Raw genomic sequence first — 13,313 nt, 5'->3', positions numbered from 1 at the left:
GTGGTGCTAAAATAAGAAAATGTATTGTTGAGTCACTGGATATCAAACTAGTTGTTTGCCATTGATCGTGATTTTTTTGTGTGCATTTCACGACATAGAAAAGATTCAAGGTAGAGTTGTAAAACACTTCATGGTCTACTATTTGGAAATAAACTGTTCAACGCCTTCAATCCAAACCCACCCCACCCCTCCTTTCCGGTCCCCACCAGAGGTTGCTGGATTTATACGGAAAAATTGCGACAGGGAGATTGCTTGAGATCAATCGACCTTAAAACATAAATTTCCAGACAGCTAGAAAGGTAGTTCTTAATTCCTTTATCCGTTGTATAGAGTTTGTGGCCTATATCGTCCCTGATCGATACAATTCTGATCGACTGAATTATATAGCCTAAACTATAGACTGAAATAAATCAGCCAAGCCCCCCCCCCCCCCGGGAGGGGATCAGTGTACTCCCGGGGAGACCCTACCTGAAAGGGGTATCTTCAGTTTAGCTTTCAGGTATATAAAAGGGAAAGGATTTCACAAGTTGAGGTATTTGAAAGGGTTGGGAAATCTGTTATTGAGTTATATTAAAAGCCTTTATACAATATTGTGAACAGACGAACCTTACGACTGTAGCATTTAATTTATTAGGCACTACATGAAAATGACACGAAGACTGATTTATTCAAATTACGGTTCAGTTGTGAAATAGTGTACAATGGTATGAGGTTGCGAACGGACCTCGGGGCGGAGCCTAGCTCCCGGTATAGAACTTTGTTGAGTACCACGCCCGCCCCCCCCCCCCCCCCTCTCCTCGGCGGGCTATGCTCCAGTACGTGCAAGAAGTCAGGCGGCCGAGATTACCTTCATAGACAAGACATAGCTTCAAAAACAGGAAAATGTGGAAATCGGGCTTAGCGAAATGAACCGCAAAATCTCTTGCATGGCCTTATGCCAAGAATATATTGGACACGGATCAGTAATGCACATATTTTAAGTTTCTGTACAATTTTTCAAAACATCAATTGACGTGAATTCTTTGACTTGAAATGATTACGAAGATTTCGGATGTAATGAATATTCAGCAAAAGCGTTGAAATATAATGCTTAATGAATAAACGCAGCAAGTTTAACCTGGTTGACGACTTGACGTGCCTGTTAAAAGATCTTAAAATTGACCTCAAGTAGGCCTTTCCGACACGTCATCTTTACTAAACGTTATAGAAGGAAAGTAACTTTTGAAAGTTCCTATTAAAACCTTTGAGCTGCATGCAGCGATATAAATTACGAAATAAAAAGTCAACTGAGTCCGAAAGTTCAGACTGGAGGATCTATATGATATTTATACCCGAAAATTACCCTATAATCTTTAGCTAGACCGTGTTACGTCATAACGAAGGGCGCACATGCAGCTCAATTCAGCTTTCGGCGACAATTTATGATTGCAGTCCATGCGAGGAGAAAAAACAGAAAACAAAGTAGGTTCTTTAGAGCGTACAGTTGGAAAAGATTATGATTGATTTTATAACCAGCAGAGTCGATAGGGATTGTTAACGTTTACATTTTCATCACTCACTTGAACTTTATAGGTTTCAACGGTACACGCATAAAATAACTTTGCCTCTTTATTGTTATATAAAAAAACTGCATCAAAATTCACAGAAAATTTCAATGTTTCGTGTATATCACGTCGCGCTAGGACATAGAGTTTGCGTTGAGCTGAGTCTCGTGGTACAATTATAAAACTCTACCGGCATATCATACTTTGCATTAAAATTAATAAAAATTTATGAGTGTCTGAAAGTTAAGTCAGTTTTTTTGCTACTAAACATACAATACTGTTTCTGAATAGAGATTGTATAAAGGGGCTTACCCTTTCGTCTAGTCGTAGCAGACACCCTCAAGAATTAGAGCCAGAGACGAATTTGTAATCCTCTCTTTTCAGAGTACAGAGAACAATTTGCTAACATGACGTGTACATCCACTCTGCCCAGCTGTCAGTTGTCGAGTAAATATTTAAAAACACAATCGCTTTGTAAATGGAATAATAATTAAATGAAAGAAAAAGACAATAGAACAATTTCGATATATTAAAAGTCAGCCTAAAACAATAGACCTCAGCATGAGGCTCTGGGAAATAAACCCCACAAACTCTGTAGTTATTCCCCAGAGCCTCGTACTGAGGTCTATTGTTTAGGCTGAATTTTGTTCTATGAGGCTGTTCAAGAGAACGTCGGAGTCGAATGAAATGAATAGAAACTTCCAACCAACAGAAACCAAATAAGTTTACATAATAAATGACTTGGGGCGGTCCACAGAATTTGTGGCTGCATCGACAAGCGAAAGCCGAGTGGTGTCAGACAGTAATTAAGATTATTGGTGTGTTGGTGACAATGCTCCCCGTAAAATAATCGCTTTTGATTGGTTGGAAGCGGATGGAGTCAGCTTTCGGTAATGTAAGCGAATATATCCCAGATAAAACTTTCAGGTTTGCCGTTTCACACACCAAAAAAGTAGAGAATTAACGATAGAAGATAAAATGAAATATTTAAATCTCTCTGAAATATTGATTTCTAAATGGACCGTAAAATATTAATGACAAAAGCGTGACTTTAGCGTGACTGCCTTGCATGACAATGATTTTAGTACCCAGTCCTCTGCAGAAAAACCTGCTCGAATCATTCCCAAACGCGGAGAATATGGAGTAACTGGTGCTAAAAGTCGTGGAGATTTTTTGTTGGAATTTGGACGGATAGTTTGACCAAAATGTCCTACCTACACACTCACTGGAGGGATGTTGATGTAAGTAACATTTCTTTTGTCGATGCACTGAAATATAATCAGCTCAAATGAGTGAACATTTTACAAAATCTCGGCGGCCTAGCAAAGGGAAAGTTTACATGTAAATATTAAAATACAGTAGATCGATCGGTTTTCTGGTGGAATAGTTAACCGCGCGGCCATGGGCCGAGCGCGGTTCAAAATCTACCCGTGGTTTATTTATTTTTTTTTTGTCGGTGACCAGACGCAGACCTCCGCTCGGCCAAATTTCGAGTCACGCAACGTGTGGTGTTTGTTCGCCAAAAGCTCTTGAAACATTAATACGCGGACAATTTTACGGATATTGTTTTCCTTGTTGTGTGTAAAATATATTTTCTTTTGGTTTTATCGAAGCATTGGATTCAAATCGAATAATAAACACGTTAAAAAAAAGTATTACGTCAGCCATGGAATGCGCTAACATTACAGCTTTCACTTTCCCTAGGTGACAAATAAGATGGTGTATACTTTAAGGTTATTTCGGCAGAAGCGACGGTCATCAATTTATTTGAAGTTTTGCTAGTATTTCTTGTGGTTTTAGGCAAATGAAGTAAATTCTTTGGCTGTTTCATCGCAGCGAGTTCATAGATCGGAAGGAAAATTAAATATTTGCAAGTCAAGCAAAGAACATGTCAGAACGTGCAAGGATTACGTCATTGGCAGGGAAATAACCACCGTACTAAAGATAACCGTGAATAACGTAATTCTTGAATTATGTGACTCGTGTGACCACTTTGCTAGCCTTTCCTCATTGAAAAACCAATTAAATTTAATCCTGACTTTAATTAGCGTCATTATTGTTGCGTTCCTATCGTTTATGCCCATACATATCCCGAAGAAAGTTCCAGATTAAGAACACTACGTCATCGGAGATTTCACAATGGCTAGGAGTACGATTGATGGTGCAATAATACAGTTTGTGTTAATCAAGTGATGTGGTGTCTACAGTAATCAATGAATCATCAAGGACTGCTTTGGAATGTGCACTGCATTGCCACTGTAGTGCTAAGAACACAGTTAAAATTTAAAAGCGCGGTTATAAGATCTAACAGATCTTCTTGTTTTTTATGGTTTTAAAGTCAGTAAATTTAAACTTCCATGCTATACATGTACAAGTGCATAGAAAAATCCTTTTATTTCAGAAACCTTTAGTTAGCTTGACGGATTTCGGTTTTAAGAAGGAAATTTTGTGGAGCCTGGAGTTGTGTCAAAATTACTGATGACTAGGCATATATACATGGGGATAAAAATATTTCACAGGCTGCAGTCCAGTTGAGATTACATTCTATAGGTACGTGTGGTAGAATGGCCTTCGACCTTGTTCTAGATGCTTATTTATTTCCACGCTCATTTTTTAATTTGTAGTTTTGTATAATGTTTTATGTGAATAGCGATAAAAAAATAACATAGTGTGCGAAATTAGTGCATATTAATTAACACATAATTTGTGATTTATATCATTGCCACGATATAAACTTATTATTAAGACTTGATTAACTTGTTCATATTTAATTGACATTTTGACACTCTGATAAGCTGTGTCATACCGAGTATTTTTTTTCTTCTATAAAATGTGGAAAAGTAGAGTTACAATTATGCTCCGCACCAATGCCAGCCTGTATGGAGGTTTTCAAATTATTTGATAACGTCAATATAAGCTTATCTGTTTTCCTGTTTCGTAATAATGTTTTAATCCTTGCAAAACTAAATGAGTATATTATTTAAATGCATTTATTATTTACAGGCGTGGAGAAAAGAAGGTCTCCTATTGTCCACAACTAGCAATGAAGCTGCAAAAATGTTTGATGCCACAATAAGTCAGGTTAGTTAAATATGATTCAAAATAATTAACATCCTCAGTGATGCAGACCTAGACTCTTATAAGGTAGGTGCCATGGAATTTTCCCTGCCCTGATTAGTGCTTTTCAAGTGAAGGCTCAAAAGGGTTTCTGCTGCCTTGGGCTTTAAACATTTTCACTAATAGGAGGGGGTGGGGGGCAGGGGGCAGTACCATCTCCCTGCCCTTTTCCCTAGATCTACTACTGATCCTTTTCAAAAGTCTTCAAATACATTTGCATAGCACAATTACAGTTGAATCTCTTGTAAGAATCTAATTGGCTGAATTGATTGTTTCAATCACAGAAGTAAAGTCACCAAGTCAAACAAAGAAAAAAAAAAACAACAACAACAAAGGATTATGCCCATTACTCAAAGTAATATTCAAAATATATTTACATGTATCAAGTACACAGAGAGTTAAATAAAACAATCACTGTGTTATAGAAAACTGGCACCATAAGATGCATTTGAAAAGTACTTGGCATTTACAGGCATCTCTGTTTAAATATTTGTTGCTGTGTCAGATGCAACTCTTTTTGTTACACTCAGTCACACCAGTAAACATCTTTACAATTGCTCTGTATTGTACATATAAGACTTTTAATAACCTTACAATTAATGACAATGTTCTTAGGATACAACATGATATGTTAGAAAACAGCCCTAAGAAAATACGTGTGCTGATTGGTTAAAAAATGTGTTTCTATAACTTGATTGAAACACAGAACTAGCATGAGCTGTTGACTTAATGATGGCACAAGCAAAGATAATTTGCATTTTGAGATAAAGTAAACAAGTTGTTTTTCCTTTTTTTCGTCGCGGAGTTTTCTAAAAGAAATAGAAAACATGTTTTCCGTGTTTCTATCGACTTATAGAAACACTTGTGAAAGTTTGGGAGAACTCAAAAAAGTATTTCTCGTCCTCCCAAACTTCTACTCGTGTTTCTATAACTCGACAAAAACACGGTACAATAAATATGTCTTCTATTTCTTAATTGCTTACCCTATGTAGAATAAATTGTAAAGAGTAAATCTTCAGCTCAAGGTACATGTAATATAGTGAAAGGCATATTGTTTTGATTATAAATATGGTTACTAAAGGTATTTTATACCATTAGGTATAAAAAATTATTTATATTAAGGAGGCTTTAAATTGAGATTCCCTCTTGAAGTGTTTGAAGATATTACATGCTTATGTCTACTGAGGGCTAATGTGAAATTGTGGCATATTTCTAACATTGCATTTCTTTCTGATGCTTGGTCTCAGGTTGTTGCTCATCTTGAAGATGACACTGTTGGAGGATTAGAAACTTTGGTGACGAGGATGCTTGAGGCAGATCCTAATTTCCGTAAATATTTGATGAATTTATTTCTCATTGTCAGCAATGTTACTTTGCAACTAAAAGTATTTACTGCAGCTGTTTTTTGTGCTTACATATTTAAATATGTTACACTGGTACATGTAGTATCAAGCACTGTCTTGTCATGATCATTTTGAAATGCCCTTTTCTATATAATTATATACTGTAGATCTGAAACATTTCTGAGACTTATAACTGAAACAAAACTCATCAAAAAACATTAAGTGCTAAAGTTTTCAAATTAAGCAGGACCCCGTTGATAACAGTACTTTGTGCTGAAGGGTAATATCAGCTGGTTAAATGTTTATTATTATTATTTATTATTATAATTATTATTATTATTAACATATAATGAGAGACTAATTGGTACAAAATTATTTTAATTAACAAGTTGAACATAAATTCAAAACATGAAGTATAACACCCTATGTGGTGTCAAATTTTACCACCAAAAAGAATTGATTGGATGCGAGTACACCATTGTGTTATTATGTGTGCTCTTAAACTAAAATACATTGTATTGCTAAAAGATGAAGAAGCAGAAATGAATAATTTTGAAAACAGGACGTGTTGTCATTATTCAGCATCTGCGACTGAGGGCCAGGTGACACTGTATTTTCAGAATTCATGTAGATGGGCCTTATAAATATAATTCGTGTGTAATTAGTAACATATTTACATGTACATCTAAGTTTTCTTGTTTTCTTTTAGTTATGGGTCATGTCTTGGCAAATGAAATTCAGATCAAAGATTCTATGGATGTTATCCAATCTCTAGCTGCTGACAATGATCTAATTACTGACAGAGAAAGACTGCATGCAGAAGCTGCAATAGCATTATATGCTGGGTGAGATGAAGCTGTATTAAGAGTAATTCATCTCTGAATCCGAAGACATTCAGACCCTATCATTTCATTTATATAATTAAGACAAACATTAAAATCGGGACTTTGAGACTTTTTTACCCTTGTGAAAAATCAAGACTCAAAACACTTTGTGAAAAAAGCAGAGACTGTAAGATGCATACATTAAACGGTCTAAAAAGACGGCGAGATAGTCCATGAAATTTGATTCATGAAAATTCTGCGATACCCATGGTTTTTAAAAGGACCTTCAGTTGATAGTTTTTCACCACCACTTCAGATGTTTGGTTGCAACAGTGCAAAAATGGGTGTTCACACCATTTCCCCCTAAGCAAGTACTGCTTGTACCAGACCAGTGTGGTCATAGTTAAATTACAATTAATTATTATTGTTTGACAATCAAAATGTGATTTAAATTATTAATATGACATTGTATTAATTTTTTATTCTAGAAAAATACCCAGGGCCCAAGACATCTGGGATGAAATTGTTGTAGCATATCCTACAGATATCTTTGCACTAAAGATGCTGACAGACTACGGTATTTTTTTTTGGTCCTAAGGACCGGATAAGAGATAGCGTTGCCAGAGTTTTCCCACACTGGAAAAAAGAAATGCCATTATATGGGTAATGATTCAGAAGTTTAATTTTTAATTAATTATAAGAATTATTATTTATGAGTGATAATAGTTTATAACCATTAAAATTATTTTTTATTGACGTTTGTTCTGAATTATAATATTAGGTCATGTGCATGTTGGAGTCAATATATAGCCTACAGATGTACCTGTAGCAGTACCCACCCTCGGAGGAGAAAAGCTTTTCCTCTGGGGCTGAGTGCAGCTGCATGACTGTACACATGTAGAGTAATGTTGGAGGTCAAGTTGTTCTTGAAATTATACATTGGAAGACATACAGTGGAATCCTTATTTCTCAGACCCTCTGTTTTTGAACCTCCTGATAACTTGAACTAAAAGTAATTTCTCTCCCCTCAGAGGAGAAATGCTTTTCCTCAGGGGCTGGGTATGGCTACACGAAGACTTGTCAGGGCTCGAAATTGACTTTTTCGTTCGGGAGCCAGCTGGCGACTAACGGAAAAATTTTGGTCGCCAGATCGTATATTTTGGTCGCCAACTTATTTTATATATAACTTACACAAGAAAACGATTTTATACGTCACTTCGCATGCAAGAAAAGTCACAACTGAAGAGCGAAAACAATTAAAAACAACACGGGTAACACTAAGTTATAAAGCTACTGTTGTTCTCAGGTGATTTGTCTCTGGTCCGAAGGTGACGGTTGTCTCCATAGTCATTTTAAATGAGGCGAAGCATAAAACGTTTCAAGTCTGTGGTTTTCATTGTGAGACAAACAGGAGTCCTTGCGTATTTTCCCTTTGCTACTTCTTCGAAATGCCGTTCTTTATTTTCGACTTGTTTTCCTCGATGCCCTTCGCTGCCGACAAACAACGCCATGCTTGAATCTTCATTCCCCGCTCGGAAAAACTCACGTAGTTCCTTCAACTGATTGGTATCTGCCGCCATTTTCGCGGCAAATGAAAAGCACATGGTGAAGTGCGCCTACGATCGCAGTTTCGGAAGAAGCCGCTGAAACAATATGGCGCGCCGTGAACGCAGTATCGACGTGTCGAAATACATTCAATTTTTTCGATTATCTTGTGGGAACGGCAAGGTGAGTTGTATACTAGCTACCATATCCGATTGATTTCCTAATATAAAGATTTAAAAACAAAAGTTGTGTCGTGGTTTTCTTTAGTTATCGGACAAAACGCGAGTCGCCAGCTGGCGACCAGTTCTGAAAATTTAGTCGCCAGTGCTCAATTTTTGGTCGCATTGGCGACCAGTGAGTCGCAATTTCGAGCCCTGCTTGTACATGTAGACTAATGTTGGAGGTCGAGTTTGATTCTTCTTTACATGTAGTTCAGTAGCTTTTGACATACAGTGGAATCCTTGTTTCTCAGACCCTGTATTTTTGAACCGCACGATCACTTGAACCATAAGTAATTTCCCTCCCCACAGTTTAAAACTATTTGATTAATAGTTTTATCTGCGATTCCTCATGATACTACCTTACTAAAAACTTTGGATTCCACTTTACAATAATGAGCTTGAGACATAAGTACAATGCCCAGTGGATTCCTTGCGAAGCCAATCTCAAAGCCGAACTTCTCAGTCGTTTTGTTGATAAGGACAAAAGTACATAAGTAGTTTCAAGAGACATTACGTATTTCATAATGCTTCTAGCTATGATTCTCCAATCCCACACCAGCGCCCCCCCCCCCCCCCCACCCCACTGCCCCCTTCCGACTCAGTGTTGTGATATAATGTGCAGTTGCTCTGTCTACCCGTGTTCTGCTCGGTTATAGGGATAGTAAACCAGCATCGTTTAGGGGGACTGGGGGGATTTTTCCAAGGCAAGTGAAAATACAATGAAGTGTCTCAACACTTCTATCACCCATGACTTTATAGTCACTTTATAGTCACATTATAGTTACATTGATGTAAGTTGACTTGAGCTACAGACTGAACATGCAGGCCACACTCTTGGGTTGTTCTGACCTCATTTATCAGATCCACTCACAGGACTGACTGGTTTGAGAATACTGAACAAAATCGTCAGCATAGCCTTAATTGCTACTAATTTGCTTGTTTGTTTGTTTTCAACCATTGCTATTTCTAGGTACCTCTTTGGTCTTCATGCATTTGGTTTGGAAGAGACAAACTTCCACAGAGAAGCAGAGAAACAAGCTCGAAAGGTACACATGATATTTCAAGTACACATCCATGTACTGCTGATCCCAGACGTCCGAACATGAAATTGGCTTTTTTATTCAGGCCGTTACACGCCCTGTTGGTTTCATTCACATGATTCAAAAAAGTGATCATGTGATGATGAATTCATGACTGTGTGATGAGTGAATCTCTGCCGTTGGGGAAGTTGCTTCACAGTTTGTTTCCAAGTTTGTTGAGTTTCACACTTTCCAGCAAGATGCACTCCAAGATATATGTTACAGAGAAGACTTTGGGAGATGCAAAATTCATTGCATGGATTAAGATTTGCCTTGAACTTGGTACTTTTGAGGAATTTGCAACCACTGTGCTGCAAACTTTGGCCATCTGCGCAAAGAGATGTTTGTTATCACGTGATGATTTTTTAAAATCACATGAATGAAACCAACAGTGCGTGAAGCGGCCTGAAAAAAAGCCATTTCAACAGATGTCTGGGATCAACACAAGGTAGTAAATCAGTTTGCACTTTGAGAACATTAGGCAAAACTAGATTTTAGTCTATGTGGCCTCGCACACGATGTTGGTGTACAAATCAAAATTAGCAAAAATCGGACGAAAATTTGTTTTAGAAATGCTGTAATTCGCAGGTTATTAATTTTTTCCTATTTAAATGAGCACCATCTTGTAGCGCTTTTCATGTAGTTTCCTTCCATCTTAGCTACGTCTCAAAAGCGCTTTTGCTTAAAGCAAAATTTAGGTGCACTTTGGAGACACCTTCTTGAATTGAATTGTTCACACTAAGAAGTTAAAAATTATAATAATGCACTTTCCGTTTTGGTCAAAAAATGGGGGGAAAATGGCACTTTTTGCCTAACCTGTTTTCGGAATTTTGTTATTGTTCTTCTAATAAATCTCTTTCAGATGGAAAATTTCGCTTTTTGTGGTGCACATAGATGGAACTTTAATTCTGCGAAGTTTTACGACCACTGGCTTTAAGAATGACGAGAAATAATAAGAAATCTAGGGTGAGACCGTTTTTGTTACGCAATTGTACACCAACATTGTGCACAAGGCCATGTGTTTGTGTTCAGAAGTGTTTTTACAGATGCCATATGTAATGGTTTGAGTTAAGTGACCTCCTTCCAATGAGTGCCTAAATAATCTAATTACATGTAAAAACTGGATCACTGGATAATGCAATTCAAGGGTTTCAAATTTGGCTTTAGCCATCATGGTATATGAGCCAATTATACCATGATGGCAAAAGTGACATGTATTCAAGACAATGAGTGATATATCTTATAGGCTGCTGAGTCCTTTAACAGGCCTTTCTCAAATTCTAATGAAGAGTGGTGCTGACCTTGTTCCCAGGGTCTCTGACTTCTCTCTGCCCCCTTTTCTGTCACTCCAGGGGACAGGAATAGGGGAGGCTCTGGGAATGAGGTTGCAATGGTGCCAAGTTGAGACTGTGAGAATGAACATAACTGCAAGAAATGTGTTAGAATCCTGGGGGGGGGGGGGGGGGTACTCCCTTATATGGGCTATATAGGTACATGTGCGGCCTCAAAGGGTATGGTTTTTCAGCAGTTTTGGTCTTAATTAGGGTATCAATTTTGGCCATTTTGGTCTTAAATAGGGTATGGTTTTTGAACTCCAGTAATGAATTGGGTATGTTTTTTAGAGGAAGCTACTCTTTCATCATTGATAAGACCATTATGTTTAGGGCAACTGTGTCAGCCACATCTTTGGTGTGGTCATAAATAGGGTAGGGAAAAATCGCAGATTTTAGTCATAAATAGGGTAAGGGTTTTAGAAAGCGGGCTGCGCACCCTCACTAAATTTTTCTGGGAGTACCCCCCTCCCTCCCTGGATCAGAATGTCCACCTCACTCTGGTGTTATTGTTTGTACCCTCTAAAGTGTAATGTGGGAAAGTTTTATTATGTGGATGAAGTATTATAAACATAATCCAACAAATGAATGGTGTGGTGAGTATGTGAAACCCTATAATAATTGTTACTGTTCTAAAGTATTTGCTGTTTTCCATGAAAGTGCTTCATTTCAGTCTGATACTCTTAATGTTATGTTGAAAATGTAATCCACATCAAAACTCTTTTGTCAGCACCTGCCGCATGTTAAATGACTGTAAACCACTACTATTATTAATGCTTCTAACACCTCAGGGGGGTGTGTGTCAGTTTGCTACGTGGTTTCTGTCATCATGAATTTTTATGGAAGTGAGTGATTAGTCTGCAGCCCAACCCCATAACCCGGAGGACAGGGAGAATAGTCTGGTCTCTCACCATTGACCTTTCTGGTGTGGGTGGCCCTACCAGGAGTAATAAATCACGCCAGCATAGCTCCCAGGTTCATTGAGACTCACAAGTTTCTCCACCATGACAAGGTAGCAGTCACACACGACAGTCACGACCACTACATGTATTAAACAATTAGATTATGAGCTCAAGATTTCTATCACGGATAGAAATCGAGAGCGAATAATCTAACTGTTTTAGTGCTCTACTAGTCGTTCAAAACTTTATCTAAATCCTCTTCACAAGGGAGGCGCGGTGGCCTCATGGTTAGTGTGCTTGTGTCTGGATCAAGCGGTCCGGGTTCAAGCCCTGGCCGGGGACATTGTGTTGTGTTCTTGGGCAAGACACTTTACTCTCACAGTGCTTCTCTCCACCCAGGTGTATAAATGGGTACTGGCAAACTTAATGCTGGGGGTAACACTGTGATGGACTAGCATCCCATCCAGGGGGAGTAGAAATACTCCCAGTCGCTTCATGCTACAGAAACCGGGATAAGCTCAGGCCTGATGGGCTACTTGGCTCGTACGCAGACTTTACCTTTAGTACTCTACTAGTCGTTCAAAACTTTATCTAAATCCTCTTCACAGATACTTTGAAAACGCTAGGAGCAGCTGTCATTTTGTTAACAAAGAGACACTAGATTGAGTGCTACATATACGCTACTCACTTCCTATTAAACAATTAAATTATGAGCTTGAGATTTCTATGAAGTGACAGTTGATGAGGCTGAAGGCTGAATCAACCATCACCTCATAGAAATGGAGAGTGAATAATCTAATTGTTTTAGTAGAATTCTCACTAAAATTTACTTCAAATAACGGTTTTCAATTATTTCTTGACGCCTTAAAAAGGTCGCTCAAATTGAATTGTCCTTTGAAATTGAGTTGTGTGCGCATGCACATCAGTTTTTTCAATAATTTCAACTTTTTTAAAAGTCAAGAAACCGTAAATGTCCTTCATTTAGACTTTTCAGGAATTTAATTATCTATTTGCATCCAAATTTTCCTCCAAAACTTTGGAAAAGCAAAAAAAAAACCTCGCCATTTCCTAGATGACCTCCAGCCACTGCACACTAGTGGCTGATAGTGTTCAATGGCTCAGCCAATCAGATTACAGCATTTGCACTAGTATACTAGTAGAATGCTACTAACACAGAATAGATAGTGAGTAGCGTAGCCAATCAGAGAATGGCATTCGTGATAGAATGTTAGTAGATTTATACTAATATTAGGTATACAATTATAATTATTATAATATTAATGAACTATTTCATATATACTTCACAATATTAATTATAATTGCATTAATTTTATATTCTAGGGTCTACAGCTTGTTCCAACAGACACCTGGGCTACTCATGCCTTAACACATGTTATGGAGATGGAA

The 13,313-nt window shown here is 37.7% G+C and overlaps 1 protein-coding gene across 1 annotated transcript; it reads left to right on the top strand.

Moving 5' to 3' along the window:
* Positions 1 to 2,668: 2,668 nt before the first annotated feature.
* Positions 2,669 to 9,633, top strand: LOC149105001 (tetratricopeptide repeat protein 38-like). The gene is made up of 6 exons (XM_089298945.1): positions 2,669 to 2,785; positions 4,548 to 4,625; positions 5,909 to 5,990; positions 6,714 to 6,849; positions 7,317 to 7,491; positions 9,565 to 9,633. The coding sequence occupies exons 1-5, from the start codon at positions 2,750 to 2,752 to the stop codon at positions 7,423 to 7,425; spliced, it is 441 nt and encodes a 146-aa protein (XP_089155071.1). The 5' UTR covers positions 2,669 to 2,749; the 3' UTR covers positions 7,426 to 7,491; positions 9,565 to 9,633.
* Positions 9,634 to 13,313: the final 3,680 nt, after the last annotated feature.

Source organism: Orbicella faveolata, unplaced genomic scaffold (assembly GCF_042242905.1).
Source record: "Orbicella faveolata isolate gen_17 unplaced genomic scaffold, um_ofav_v1 contig_34, whole genome shotgun sequence".
In the NCBI taxonomy this organism is placed as follows: domain Eukaryota; kingdom Metazoa; phylum Cnidaria; class Anthozoa; order Scleractinia; family Merulinidae; genus Orbicella; species Orbicella faveolata.
The sequence above is the reverse complement of the archived record's forward strand: the minus strand, read 5'-3'. Positions and strand labels throughout refer to the sequence as shown.

Coding starts and splice junctions, on each gene's coding strand:
- LOC149105001 (XM_089298945.1), top strand. CDS start 2,750: ATGTCCTACCTACACACTCACTGGAGGGATGTTGAT. Junction 2,786..4,547: donor CTCACTGGAGGGATGTTGAT/GTAAGTAACATT, acceptor TATTATTTACAG/GCGTGGAGAAAAGAAGGTCT. Junction 5,991..6,713: donor TGAGGCAGATCCTAATTTCC/GTAAATATTTGA, acceptor GTTTTCTTTTAG/TTATGGGTCATGTCTTGGCA.